Genomic DNA, 14,721 nt, shown 5'->3' on the forward strand with positions numbered 1-14,721 from the left:
AAACAGGTTTGGAGACAGTGAACAGAAAAGGATTGTTGGTAGGAGAGGCAAGATTGACAAGATGTCAGAGTAAAAAACAGAAAAAATAAAATAAAAGATGTCGGGAAGTATAACTACATACCAGTGTAGACTTTTGGCATCATTAAGATGAAAATTTAACTCGACCCAACACTAAAAAGAATGTAAAGCAAGACTTAACAAATGTAAGAAAAGAGACAGGACCCCATAACCATTGCTCTAACAGCATACTCTATAACTAGGTAAATAAATAAACACATCAGCAGGATTGTGGGAGAGACATACGGACTGTTGCAGAAGATTAAAATGTTTTATCACTATATGGATGAAGAGATGATGAAAAAACTCATTGAAACCTGGTCCATCCAAGACTGAATATACACCAGTGGTATGCTCCCCACACAAAGTGAAGGATATAAGCAAGATTGAGAGAATACAAAGGGCAGCAACCAAACTGGTCCTCAGCCTGGCAAATAAATCATATGAAGAAAGACTAAAAGCAATGGGTCTGCCAACTTTGAAAGATCAAAGAGAAAGAGGAAATATGATTACAGTATTCAGATCAATAAAATGGACAGATTATCTTGACAGAAGAGATCGCTTGACTAAGGATAGGAGGGCTAGAGGTCATAAGAAGAAATTGAGAAAGACTAATGTCTAAAGGACATGAAGAAATACAGTTTTCCATATAGATGCATACTGTAGAATAGCTTAGGTGATACAGCCCAAGCTGGAACAATACATGAATTCAAATATAAATATAATTGGAGATCAAGTATATAGATTAAGTTGGAGCTACATGAATTTGAGGCTAGGTATGATAAATTGGAGAGTAGAAGATGGGACCCAACAAGTGTTGCTCCTTTCCTGTATACTACAGTTAGGTAAATATACACACACAGATAACTCTAGTTATGTAAGGGTTATGTTCCTGTACAGGCAACATATCTCAAAATTACATATTTCAAATATGTTATTTTTCCATTAGAACCAATGGTTATTGAGGGATTACATTCCTGGACTCCAGAAAAGTCTGCCTATTATTCATACATGGGTGGGTAGGTTGAATAAATTATATCAAAATAACATTTTATTTACACAATATAAACATTTATTGTTACACTGAATACACTATGTACAGATGAAGCACAATCATTCCCAGCCCCTCTTAAGCAAGTCATGCTTAGACTGCCTCTTTCTGTGCTGGAGCCTGATTAAGGGCATGTAAACTGAGGGGCATCAATGTCTTATCTAGAGCACAGGTACAGATCTTGTCAACATTATTCCTAATGATAGTGTGCTTTTAGGAAAATGCATGGCATTAATGATGCAGGCCATATTTTCTCCAAAATACTTCCACCATCTGTTGGCTGATAAAGGTTTTCTTGTTTTCTTGGTTATGTTGGCAGCAGAAGTTGCTGGTCACTTGGATGCTTGTAGCAGACAATGGTAAGAATAAAAAAGGACATTTGCTGCAAGGAAGGCTCTGCATATAGCATGGGCTTACTTGAGAATGGCATGCTTTTCCTGTATGTGGCATGGGTTTGAGTGTTTTTCAACAATGCCTGCAATTAGCAGAGTAAACACCATTTGAGGATGAAGTCTTTATTGAATGCATTTAGCTCATCAGAACTTTCTCACATACAGAGATGAAGAGTACAAAATCTGAGTATATAAAAGCCTCAGAAGGGACAGGGACAGTAAAGGCATGTGGAAGGGATGGAGGAAGTGTCACAGCAAGTCACATGACCAGGGAAACTCATAGATGGCTTTCAAATAAAAATTCAAAATGGGAAATAGATCAATTATAAAGGGTGCAATATGGACATTCCCTCATTCTGTTCTATAATGTTTGACCCTTGAATAGCCACTACTTCCCAACACTTGCTCTTTATCCTGCTGGTTTCATATATTTAACTCAATCTTATTCCAGTCCACTAGGTAGTTCGTGTTAAGCCAGTATGTTACATGCCTGTTGTTCCAATTAGCAAAGCTATGTTCTTGAATATGTGCTTTTTGGTCATGTGATGCTTCATCACTATATGTACTTCTTACATCCCTTAATAGAATCTTTTAGGTACCAACATTTTGCTAATTCGAGCTTTATCAAGTACATCAAAGTGGTATGTCAATCCAGGAAGACAATAAAAGAATTTACAAATATGATTTGGTTTAACGAGATCATGATGTTAAACATACATACATACATATACCAAGACTTTTTCCCCCTTACCAGGGAGGTAGCCAAAAAGGACGAGGCATAAAATCATTCCCACCCATTCCATCCCTGAAAACACTCCACACCCCTCCACCCTCCCTCCCATCTCAGCACCTCCTAGATGACGGGTCATCCCTGCACCCTGTCCACTGCCCTGGGTCACAAGCAGTGTCGCAAGACACAGCACATCCACAGCAAGGCCGCTTCATCAAATCGGCGACCCCCTCTCTCCATCCCCCCATATAAAGGAGAGGACGGGGAGAAATCCCTTCGGGCTGCGTCAAAAATTTTTGCTCACACACACTACCTCACCCCCCATTCCCCCGTCCATTCCACCTCATGCATCACAACATTTTCCATATACAACCATTCTCCATTCACCCCTGTCTTCTGTCCTCTCCCGTCCTTCCTCAACAGACATTCCCCTCTTCCCCAAAGCCCCCTTCACCCCATCCATCCATCTCATCCTAGGACGTCCCCTCATGTTCACTCCTTCCACTTCTGCCTTCCATACCTCCTTTACTAGTCTTTCTTCACTCATTCTTTCCATGTGTCCAAACCATCCTAATACTTTTTCATCAACCCTATCTCCCAGCTCCCTTTCCACCCCTGTTCTCCTCCTCACCTCCTCATTTCTCACTCTATCTAGCCTTGTAACCCCCATCATACTTCTCAGACACTTCATCTCAAACACATTCAAGTTCCTTCTCTCTTCCTCTCTTATGTTCCATGTTTCTGCTCCATACAGTGCTGTTGGCACAATCACTCCTTCATACAGTCTCCTCTTAGCATCCATTCCCAAATTTCTATTCCTCATTACACTTTTTAATCCACCAAGGCATTTACTCGCTTCTCTCAATCTACATTCTACCTCCACCTTCACTCCACCTTTTCCTGCCACATTTGCACCCAAATATCTAAAACTATCCACTTCCTCCAGTTGCTCTCCCTTAATGCTCACTTCCAGTCTACTGCCACTTTCACCCCTTGTACATCTCATCACCTTACTTTTACCTACATTTATCTTCAGCTTTCTTCTATCACACACTCTCCCAAACTCTGTCACCAACTTCCTCAATCCCTCCTTTTACCATCTTCCTGGTTTGGCATAGCACTTTGATGCACTTGATAAAGCTCGAATGAAAGAAATGTGGTCCTCAAATGGTGCTTTACCTGACATATACCTGCAAATAGTAGTGTTACAGATGGATGTAGGAGAGAACTACCTCCTGGCTACTCATCTTCCAAATATGTCAACTAGCATTGCTCAAGGCCATAAAAAAAAAATTATTTCCTGACCCTGTCATATAAGGAGAGCAGACAACCAGTGACTGTCCCCTTCCTCCTACTAAACACAGACATCAGTCCAATATTTTTTCCCAGAATGATCCATGGAAAGACTCAAAGTCCATTGCCAGCCACTGTGGGGGCTGTGATTTCCAATCAGTGAAACTTACAGTAAGTTATTACTACTATATGCATATGATTCTGTACAGAGACAAGGCAGTCAAACAAGTCCAAATAAATTTCCAAACACTGCAGTCATGAATTTGAAACCACTCAGTTCAGTCAAACACTAAAATTTGCTTCTTACCAACTTTTCCTTCAGCTGAAAGTGTATTTTCAAAAACTTTTTTAAATTGCTCAAAAGGAACCAGAGAGTGACTTGGAGGTTTTAATTTTTTCTGTATCACCAATTTATGAAGTTCATCTAACATATGTTGTCGTTCTGGTTTGTCAGAATGCTTGGTGTTCCATCTGCTCATCCAGAAACCCCTTACACTTACTTCATTGAAGATGAGAGATCCGATAGGAACAGTAACTGGCTGGCAAGATGGAAAATCTTTATTATTATATGAAACATATATTAAATATGAAAAAAATATATTCCAGAACCTACTCATATCTATAAATCAAGGGTTTCTTCCCTCTTATATGGCAGAAAATAGAGAGGATGGGGAGAAATCCCTTAAGGATGCATCAAATTATAATTTGATACGTCCATCTCATTCTCAGTCATCCTGTGAGGTTCACTACATCCACCTCCACTTTCCACACTCTTTTAGCTAATCTTTCTTTACATATATTCTACATCAATTTCAAACTAAATGAATAGTGCAACAATGCAGTGTTGAGTACCTACATGAGGTAGTCTATAGGACATATCAGGGTGGGTTCATGCCTTGGCTGGTTACTTCTACAGGAAGGAAGAAGTTTTATGGTGTCTGTATTTACCTAGTTGTATTTACCATATTGTATCTTACAGGAAAGGGAGCTATGCTTATAGTGTCCCACCTTTGTATCTTGCAGTGTCAAGTTTGCTTTTAAGTTCGTATATGGTTTTTGCACACTATTGTTTTGTCCAGTTTGTTCCAGATGTCCACCACTCTGTGTGGAAAACTGTGAACAATTCTAAAAGTACAAGACAGAGACCAAGAAGTAGAAAAGGAAATAGAAGTATATAGAATGGGACAATATTCAAAAGAAAGAAATCAACCACTAAAGATAAAATTAAGGTCACAAATGGTAGTAGAAGACATACTGGCAAAATCAGGAAAGTTAGCAAAGAGTGAACACTACAACAATATATGGATAAAAAGAGAAATGAATGTTAAGGAAAGAGAAAGAGAGAAGACACTAAGAGATGAAGCTAAAGAAAAAAATGTGAAGAGAGTGGAGGCTGAAACAAAGGAGTTCTATTGGAGACTCTTAGACATGAGGCTAAGAAAATGGTATGCTTGGGTAAGCAAAATGAAAGGAACAGAAAACAAGATAGAGAAGGAAAAAATTAAAAGTGGCTTATACTAACATAGACGGATTAATCTCAGGATTAGGTGAACTAAATGATTACCTGTCAGAAGAAAAACCAGACATAATGGGAATTGCAGAGACAAAACTAAAGGGTCCATTACCACCAAATCGAGTAGGACATGGATTATATAATCACTGGATCAAAAGTAGAGATGAGAAACAGGGTAGAGGAGTCATGATTCTGGCCAAGGAAAACTTAAATGTGACAAAAGTTATAGAGGCCATATACAGTGTGGAAATGATCATGATAGAAGTTGAAGACAGCTACATGAAAAGTAGAAAGTTTGCAGTGATTTATGTGGCCCCAAAAACGGGCTCTTGGAAAGAGGGAGAGCATTAAAAAAATTTAAAAGACACAAAGCATTCATTAAATGAGATGCTGAAGGATGGAGGTAACCTAGTACTTATGGAAAATTTTAACTTATGGGAGTTGAAGGTGTTTTATGTCCTGGGCCCAAAAGTCTGCACAAGTGGTAGTTGGCAAGTATTGGATTAAGAGGCCTATGTATGTATGTATGTATGTATGTATGTATGTATGTATGTATATATATATATATATATATATATATATATATATATATTTATAAATATATTTATATATATATATATATATATTTACATATATATATATACATATATATACATATATACATATATATATACATATATATATACATATATATATACATATATCAAAGGCCAAAATACAAAGCCATAAAAACACTCCCACCCATTCCATTCCTATCACACTCCACTCCCCTCCACCCTCCCTCTTGTCTTGGCACCTCCTAGATGACAGGTCATCCCTGCATCTTGCCCACTACCCTGGGTCAGAAGCAGTGTCACAAGACACAGCACATCCACAGCAAGGCCACGTCTTTAAATCGGCGACCTCCCCTTTCTGTCCCCTCATGCAGAAAAGAAGACATGGAGAAGTCCCTTCGGGCTGTGTCAAATTATTTCTCACACATACTCCCTCACCCCCCATCCCCCACCCATTCCACCTCATGCATCACAGCATCATTCATATATAACCATTCTCCATTCACCCCTGTCTTCTGTCCTCTCCCATCCTTCCTCAACAGACATTCCCCTCGTTCCCAAAGCCCTTTTTACCCCATCCATCCATCTCATCCTAGATCGACCCCTCATGTTCACTCTTTCCACACCTCTTTTACTAGTCTTTCTTCACTCATTCTATCCATATGTCCAAACCATCCCAATACTCTTTCATCAACCCTATCTCCCAACTCCCTTTCCACCTGTTCTCCTATACAATACATGAAACTGACCTGTACCTCTGCAACATTTCATTCATCTAGGAGGGGGAGTTAAAATAGTTTGCTCAGTTTTGTTATGTCAGTTTACTGTTACTTGTTTGTACAGTATATGCATTTGTGAGGTTGTGTTCCAGGTGAATTGAAGTTGGTCCTGGCATGGAACTGTTCCTATCATTTTCATGTACTAGCCAATGGATATTCTGGCTTCTGCATGCATGCAGTCAATAGATATATTTTGGGTCACACCTTTTCTGTATGTTTTACACATTCATCTAAACAATATTTCCTTATATACATGTAAATATTATCTCTTGTAACACTGAGTGGGAAAAAAAAAAAAAATACAGACCTGCCTTGACATGCCTCCATATGTAACCATAACCCCTCCAAATGCAAGTCGACGTAGAATTTCAGTACCACTTCTTCCACTCACACAGTTTAGTGCCAAGATGGGTTGGGTCATCTCTTTTATGGCAGTACTTGACCTGTGTTCAATGAAGAGAATAGTGAAGTACCAAATCTGATTTAGAAAGCAATGTAACAAAATAAATATAAATTATATACATTCCTTTTTATGGCAATATATCTGACTGTGGTGGTTATATAAGAGAAATATTGGGGAGAATCTTCTCCCAACCATTTGAGTTTTCAAATCCCATCAACACCCTGACCACTATCAGGAGGGGCAGCCATGAGGAATTGGCACACAGTCTCCAAACTAAGTCCAAGATCTCATTCTCTAACAACTCTTATAAATGTTTCTTTCCAAAGATCTATGTAGGGACCCAAGGACTGATATATGCTATTGTAGGATTGTGCATTTCCAGTCACTGAAACCCAAAGCAACAATTATTATCATTACCTGACTTCCTCCTCAGTCAAGACCAAAGTTGCACCAAGAGAGCTCAGATACTGCTTCAGCTCATTAATCTCTGGTCTGTCCCGTACAATGTTGATGGTCTGCAGGCCCATAGCTGCTGCAATCTTGTCAGCAATAATATAATACACTGATTAAAAAAAAATAATCAAAAAAGGTTATATCACTTTCATTCAGAGTATGATAAATAGTAACTTCCTGCTGATATATTGATTACCTGAATAACAGCTTGCCCTACAGCTGAATTTGCTCCATTTTGAATTACAACATCACCTTCTCGAAGCGATTTAAAATCATGTAACATTCGATATGCTGTCCCAGGATTTAGAGCAAAGGTTGCAGCAGAGACTTTATCCATATCTGAGGGGATCTGCAGATGGCAAAAAGAAACAGTGTAAAGGTCAATTCTTTTGATATTCAACATTTTGGAAAATCCTGACAAGAACCACATTAGCATGCCTATGCTCAGAATACCATTCATCATTAAGGCTGTACCAACACAGAATAGGCCTGGCCACAGACTCAAACTACTCCAGATGCAACCACCACACAGAAGACAGAACACTTCATACTACTATAAATCTTGTGATTTTATGCCATATTAGGAAGCATGATATATACATTCATATATGCAAATAAAAGTTTTACAAAATACATAAATTCATTACCAATATCATTTCTTATCCTTATACCAATATAACTAACCTTGATTAAATTTTCTGGTGATGCTCTCATATGTGTTCTGCAAGTTCCTGATGACAGAATCCTTGGAATAACCCAATCACCTGACTGCAAGCCTTGTACTTCTGATCCTACTTCAAGTACTTCTGCAACACCATCATAACCTGGTACATGTGGCAAGGAGGGTTTGATTCCATAGGAGCCTTGAATTGTGTTGATATCTGCTGGGTGAATAGGAACTGCCAACATTTTTAGAAGCACCTGCAAAAAATGTCGGTTGAACGTTATGAAAGTTATGATTTTATATCCCTACACTGCATGATACATACATCTACCAATGGCTTTTTCCCCCCTTACAAGGGAGGTAGCCAAAATCAAAATCATAATTCCATTCCCACCCATTTCATCCCCACATACTCCACTCCCATTCATCACCCCTCTTTTCTTGGCTCCTCTTGGATGACAGGTCATCCCTGTATCTTGCCCACTGCCCTGGGTCACAAGCAATGTTGCAAGACACAGCACATCCACAGCAAGATTGCTTCATTTAATCAGTGACCCCACCTTGTCCCCTCATGCAGAAAAAGAGAGGACAGAAAGAAATCCCTTCAGGCTACATCAAAATATCATTTACACAGTCCCTCACCACCCCCAACCCACTCCCTTCTATGCATCATAGCATCATCCATACACAAGTATTCTCCACTCACCCATATCTCCTCTTCTCCCTTCCTTCCTCAACAGATATTCCCCTCTTTCCCAATGCCCCTTTTACTACATCCATCCATCTTATCTTTGGTCGCCCCCTCACGTTCACTCCTTCTACCTTTGCCTTTCAAACCTTTTATTAATCTTTCTTCACTCATTCTTTCCATGTGTCCAAACCATCCCAATACTCTTTCAACCCTATCTCCCAACTCCTTTTCCATTCCCACTCTCCTCCTCATTTCTCATTCTATCCAGCATAGTAACCCCTACCATAGTTCTTAGGCATTTCATCTCTATCACATCTAAACTCTTCCTCTGTTATGTTCCATGTTTCTACCTCATACAGTGCTATCAGCACAATCACCCCTTCATACAATCTCCTCTTATCATCCATTCCCAAATGTCTATTTCTCATTACACTTTTTAATCCCGCAAGTCATTTACTTCTCTCAATTTATATTTTACCTCCACCTCCACTCCTCCCTTTCCTGCCACATTCACACCCAAGTATCTTAAGCTATCCACTTTCTCCAGTCTCTTTCCCTTAATACTCACTTCTAATTTGCTGTAATCCTTTCCCCATGTACACCTCATCACCTTACTTTTACCCACATTCATCTTCAAATTCCTTCTTTCCCACACCTTCCCAAACTCTGTCACTAACTTCCTTAATCCCTCCTCTGATCCTGCTACAAGCACAGTGTCATCAGCAAACAACAACTGGCATATCTCCCATTTTTCTTAATTTTATTTAGCCATCTCCAATCCTCAACCCATTACCCTTGTGTTTACCTCTCATACCACCCCATCCATGTATAAATTGAACAGCCATGAAAACATAACACATCCCTGGTGAGGTCCCACCTTTACCTCAAACCACTCGCTCTCCATTTCTAATTCTAACACAGGCTCTACTACTCTTGTAAAAACTCGACTGCTCTTAAAAGCTTTCCTCATATCCCATATATCTTCAATACCTCCCATAGTCTATTCCTGTCTACCCTGTCATAATCCTTTTCCAAATCTATAAAGGCCAAAAAAATATCCTTACCTTTTCCTAAAGCTTTCTCACATTATCTGCCTTACCACAAAAATCTGATCCCAAACCCACACTGTTCCTCACCAATTACTCCCTCTGTCCCTCTCCTAATCCTCTCAATCAAAACCCTCCCATAAGCCTTCCCAACTACACTTTAACAAACTAATACCTCTGAAATTACTACACTCAAACTCATCCCCTTTTCTCTTGTACAGTGGAACTGTATAGGCACCTCCAGTCCTCTGGCACTCTACCCTCTTTTAATCAAACATTAAACAACCTCACCAGCCAGTCCACCATCACTATACCGTATTTTCTGGCTTAAAATGCGCATCGGGTTATAATGCACTTCGTTATCTCAGTACACAGATAGCGCGCACCGACGTATAACGCGCATGCCCGATCACATTTGTCTATAACGCAGTTTTACCTCGGTATTTGTATCATGTGAACGAGGTTACATAGAGAAGTATTTTTCATTGGCTAGAGCCACCACTGGGAAATCTGTTGATTTGTCACTAAATTAACTGTCAGTTTAGGCATCAATCAGGACACAACTAAGAAAAAGTCGGAACTACATGTACCAGTATATGACTCATGTTGTGCGTTGGTCCCTTATCACTTTGTAGCTTAAATAGTTTGTAGGAAATATGATCTAAAAAAAGTTTATTGAAAGTAAAATATACAGGAAAAATTTCGGGATTTTTACAGAAAATTTTCATTTTATATATTGAGGAAATAATTCGTTTTTACCATTTTTTTTATTTAATACTGAAACAAACTACAGACTGTTTCGTTTTAGCTTTGAACCTGCAATGACAGTGGTGAAATAGGACAGTCTCTCATCGAGGTGACGTTTAGTTAATATAACTCCCGAAAGAGGGTGTTGTAGTCAGGTGTTTGACATGAGTTTATGAATGGCCGCAACGGAATTTGTACCATACCTAAAGTGAAGCAACAAAGCCAACATAAAAATTCAAACTAGGATACTGTGAACATGGGCAAATATCATGAATATTGATCATGTTTCATGGTGTTTAGGCCTATTTAAACATGAAAAATAAGATTTGACAGATACCTACCTATACCAAATATTTATATATGGTAGCCCATGCTGGCGTATTCTTTCATGTCACCATGGCTGTTCTTCTTGTTCTCACGGAATGTCACAGAGAAGTGTGCCGTCCCGACTTAGTGACGGCCAACATCGTCACGTTGTTGTGAAAAAATTACACACACAGCCTCAGAATTTTTATCATAGGCCGTAGATAATGCGCACCACCGGATAACGTGCACCCCCCATTTTTAGGCCCTTCCAACGGAAAAAAGTCGCGCACTATACGCCGGAAAATACGGTACCTCCCTTTTTTAGACACTCCGCATGACACCCATATAACCCAAGTGCTTTACCTGATCTTTTCTCACCTTTCTCACCAGACACCAGGTAGTTGATTTCAACTGTCAGTCATCGGCTTCATCATCAGACGCCTCCACTCATCTCAATCCTTGTACATTTCTAGTTCATTTACTTCTTCCAACATTAAATTTCTTCCTTCCAAATTCTTTTTCACACAGTCTATCCACCTTTTCCTTGGTCTTTCAATTGGCCTCCTTCCTCTAGGCTGCCATTCAAAATACTTCCTCCATTCTCTTCATATGACCAAATCATACCTACTCTCATCATCTTAATAACTGCTTTCACCTCATCTTTATTTCTCCATTTTCCTCATTCATCACTGTCATTTTCTTAGTGCTTCCCACTGCACCTACCTATCCCTCCCTATCCTCCTTCACATTTAACAACTCCCTAAAATACTATGCCCATCTTCCTCTTACTGCCATCTCTTCCATTATCATCTCTCCATCTGCACCTTTTACCATTTCTTCTCTATTGGATTCACCTCCTCTTCTCTTAATTTCCTTCCAAAACATCCTTTCATTACTTTCAAATTTTCTGTCACACTCTTACCCCATTTCACATCTGCTCTCCTCTTTGCTTCCTTTATCTTGTGCTTTACTTCTCTTCTTTTTTCTTTGTACCCCTCATATGATTCTCCCCAATTTTGTAACCAATCTGTGAATGCTTGCTTCATTTCTTCTACAACCTTCTTTGTTTCCTCATCCCACCACTCACTACCCTTCCTTCTATTTCCTCCCATCCTCTTTGTTCCTAGTCCATTGAAGCCCTATCTACCTCCTTTCTATCCACCACCCTTTCCCGTGTGTACTTATGGTTGACTTTCTTTCTAAACATTGTATTTGCTATCATCAACTCTCTAGACATATCACCATCATCTCTCCACTATGATTTTTTCCTGGAACCCCACACTTCCCAACCACTCCATCCATTGGTTCATCCCCTAGCATTGAGATCTCTCAATACCACTACAATGACATTCCTCCTTAATCCCTCTATGCACTCATTTAAATATATCTAAAAACCTCCCTTTCCCGTACACTCTTCTCACTACCAGGCCCATATGCACTCACAAAAACCCACATCTCCCTTCCCAATTTCAACTTCATCCACATTAACCTTGAAGAAACCTCCTTCCATTCCATCACATGTTTACCTATATCTTCACTTACTAGTATAACCACCCCTTCTCTCCCTCATCCTCTCTTCACTTCTGACACCCTCCCAAACTCAAAATTGCCCCTCCCTTTTAACTTAGTCTCACTCAATGCCAAGACATCCATCTTTCTTCTCACAAACATACTGGCTATCTCTTCCCTACATCCACACACATTAAAAAACCCAAGCCTTAGGATTATGGTTGGAAAACTCCTCCCAGACCCTCTGATACCTTTGCTTTCTTTAGGAATGTCCCCTTTGGGGCTACTGAGAGTGGGATGCCTAGTCCTATCATTGTCCTGTTTTTGTTGCCTTTTATAACTCAAGTGGGGACACTTGGTGACAGTATTCTTTCTCCTCTACAACATGGTTAAGTGAAAAAGGAAATGAATATTCAGAGAAGTGGTACAGGACAGTATTAAGAGTAGTAAGACAGCATAATGGAGGGGCAGTCACAGTATAATAAAGTAGCATTTCTCTATGAAGAGATTTCCTCTATCACAGACAAAATGATGTGTGGCTTTGGTCCATAGGGGCACCCCATACAGACCCTAAAGTATCAATGCATACTACTGAACAACTTTTAACCCCATAATAACATGCAGCCAATACCCTAGACATGGTATTGTATGCACAATACAAACAAGTATAATAAAACATGAAAAAATGAAAAATTTTACAACCAGACCTTGACAATATTGTATATAGGCATGGAGCTAATTGTGGAAAATGAACTTCAATACTAAAAAAATATAAAGTAGGAGAAATAGGTAAAAGCTCAATAAGACATTGAGTGAATTGCTCAAAAGTAAATAAGTCATTTACAAAAGAAAAAGAAGAGACTGATCTGAGAGAATTGATCATAGATAACTTTTCAAATGACTTGGGTGAAAGAGAATTTTTATACACATAAAAGTATAATTTCATGGCATGGATGAAGAAATGATAGAAAAAAAGTTTCCTCTACTCTTGGCCAGATTATGTAAGAGTGGTATGCTTTCCTGACAGAGTGCAGGACATAAATAAGATTTAGAGTATAAACAGTAGCAATGAAATTGATTCTCCAGTCATGTAAATAAACAAGGCACTTGATGATTCCTTGACAGAAACTATTAAATAGATCATGGAGACAGATATATACAACGAAGACAAGGAATGGCTAACAAACTTCTTAGCTGGCAGACAGTGCAGAGTAACCCAAAGCAACCAAGTTTATGGGACCAAAATTCTGCACAAAGGAATAACCCACAGAGCAATACTGTCTCTTACATTATTCAACCTCTTTGTATGTGATCTCTTGACACCAAAGCACTTACCTATATAGATAACATAACAATAAGTTAATACCCCAGCACAGCACCTACATATAGCTGCTAAGGACACCCAAGCTTACATGGCACTTGTAATTGGTTATGATGTATCAGTCTTACTTGACATAAAATAATAACAATGATTGCCTAAAACTTTATTAATTGGAAATCTGCAGCCCCACAGAGGCTGTCAATGGTCCTTGCACCCTCACTGATCAGTGATACTTTGCACTGTTGTCTGAAAGAAATAAAGGAAGGAAGCAGTTGTCAGTTGTCAGCTCTCCTTATGTGAAAATGAGAAAAAAGTACATTTGAAGTTGTTAGACATAGGTCTTGGGCCTGTTCTTGACACATGAGCGAGTGTCAGTCCTTTCAAGCTGCACTTCAAGGGTTAATAGGAGTTGAAACTGGGCAACCAGATGATTATGTCTATTGTCCATCATGGAAGACCACCTCTAGTAGATACCCGTTATTGGTCCCTTTAAAATTATATAATGCTATTATTACTTTCGGCGATCTGTTGTTGAAAATCATTTCCATTTCCTTCCCAGCAATATTTATATTAATATATCTAAGAACATAATAGAGCAATGGCATGACTGATTACCATCCGAAACACTATAATGACAAAAAGCTACTTTACTTCATAACAAATATTGAAGCAGGTAACATTTAAAATATTTCTTATTACCTCCTTACGATGAACATCACCTAATTCGACATCCATCATCTTCACTACTTTCAGCGGATCGCCGAATTCCTCTATTATCAGACTTTGTGACTTTACGGAGTATTGCCGCCTCATTGCAATTGTTCGACTTGAAATGTACGCATGTCTGGTTATTATCCTTATATGCCGTAGTGGTATCATGATTGATAACAATAATGTAGCCTCTTTATGACTATTTCTTTGAAGACCGCTTTGAAGACTGCCGACTTTGCTTGTTTGCAATGTTTATTTACTCTACATAGTTAGGGAGCAACTACCCAATACTTAAATTAATTCCTATTTTATATATATACATATATATATATCTATATATATATATATATATATATATAGATATTTATATATATATATATATATATATATATATATATAGATATAGATATATATATATATATTGTATAATATATATATATATATATATATATATATTATATATATATATATATATATATATATATATATATATATATATAT

General features: G+C 38.5%; 1 protein-coding gene across 2 annotated transcripts; it reads right to left on the minus strand.

Moving 5' to 3' along the window:
- Window positions 1-1,090: 1,090 nt before the first annotated feature.
- LOC143022539 (enoyl-[acyl-carrier-protein] reductase, mitochondrial-like) lies at window positions 1,091-14,464 on the minus strand. 2 transcript variants are annotated; one of them, XM_076180803.1, is made up of 7 exons: window positions 14,209-14,464; window positions 13,638-13,755; window positions 7,910-8,146; window positions 7,422-7,574; window positions 7,190-7,311; window positions 6,677-6,812; window positions 1,091-4,062 (listed from the first exon to the last, which is right to left on the minus strand). In XM_076180803.1, the coding sequence occupies exons 3-7, from the start codon at window positions 8,132-8,134 to the stop codon at window positions 3,802-3,804; spliced, it is 897 nt and encodes a 298-aa protein (XP_076036918.1). In that variant the 5' UTR covers window positions 8,135-8,146; window positions 13,638-13,755; window positions 14,209-14,464; the 3' UTR covers window positions 1,091-3,801. The 2 variants fall into 2 exon arrangements, with proteins under 2 accessions (XP_076036918.1, XP_076036917.1); XM_076180802.1 differs by lacking the exon at window positions 13,638-13,755.
- Between the last annotated feature and the right edge of the window lie 257 nt (window positions 14,465-14,721).

This window comes from Oratosquilla oratoria, unplaced genomic scaffold (assembly GCF_046742065.1).
Source record: "Oratosquilla oratoria isolate Oo_2021 unplaced genomic scaffold, ASM4674206v1 SCAFFOLD115, whole genome shotgun sequence".
Taxonomy (NCBI): Eukaryota; Metazoa; Arthropoda; class Malacostraca; order Stomatopoda; family Squillidae; genus Oratosquilla; species Oratosquilla oratoria.

What these genes read in the sequence shown, in the direction of transcription:
- LOC143022539 (XM_076180802.1), bottom strand. Translation starts at nt 14,388, where the DNA reads ATGATACCACTACGGCATATAAGGATAATAACCAGACATGCGTACATT. An exon ending in GTGATGTTCATCGTAAGGAG is followed by an intron (nt 8,147 to 14,208) that starts GTAATAAGAAAT and finishes CATTTTTTGCAG; the next exon opens with GTGCTTCTAAAAATGTTGGC. An exon ending in TAGGGCAAGCTGTTATTCAG is followed by an intron (nt 7,312 to 7,421) that starts GTAATCAATATA and finishes ATTGCTGACAAG; the next exon opens with ATTGCAGCAGCTATGGGCCT.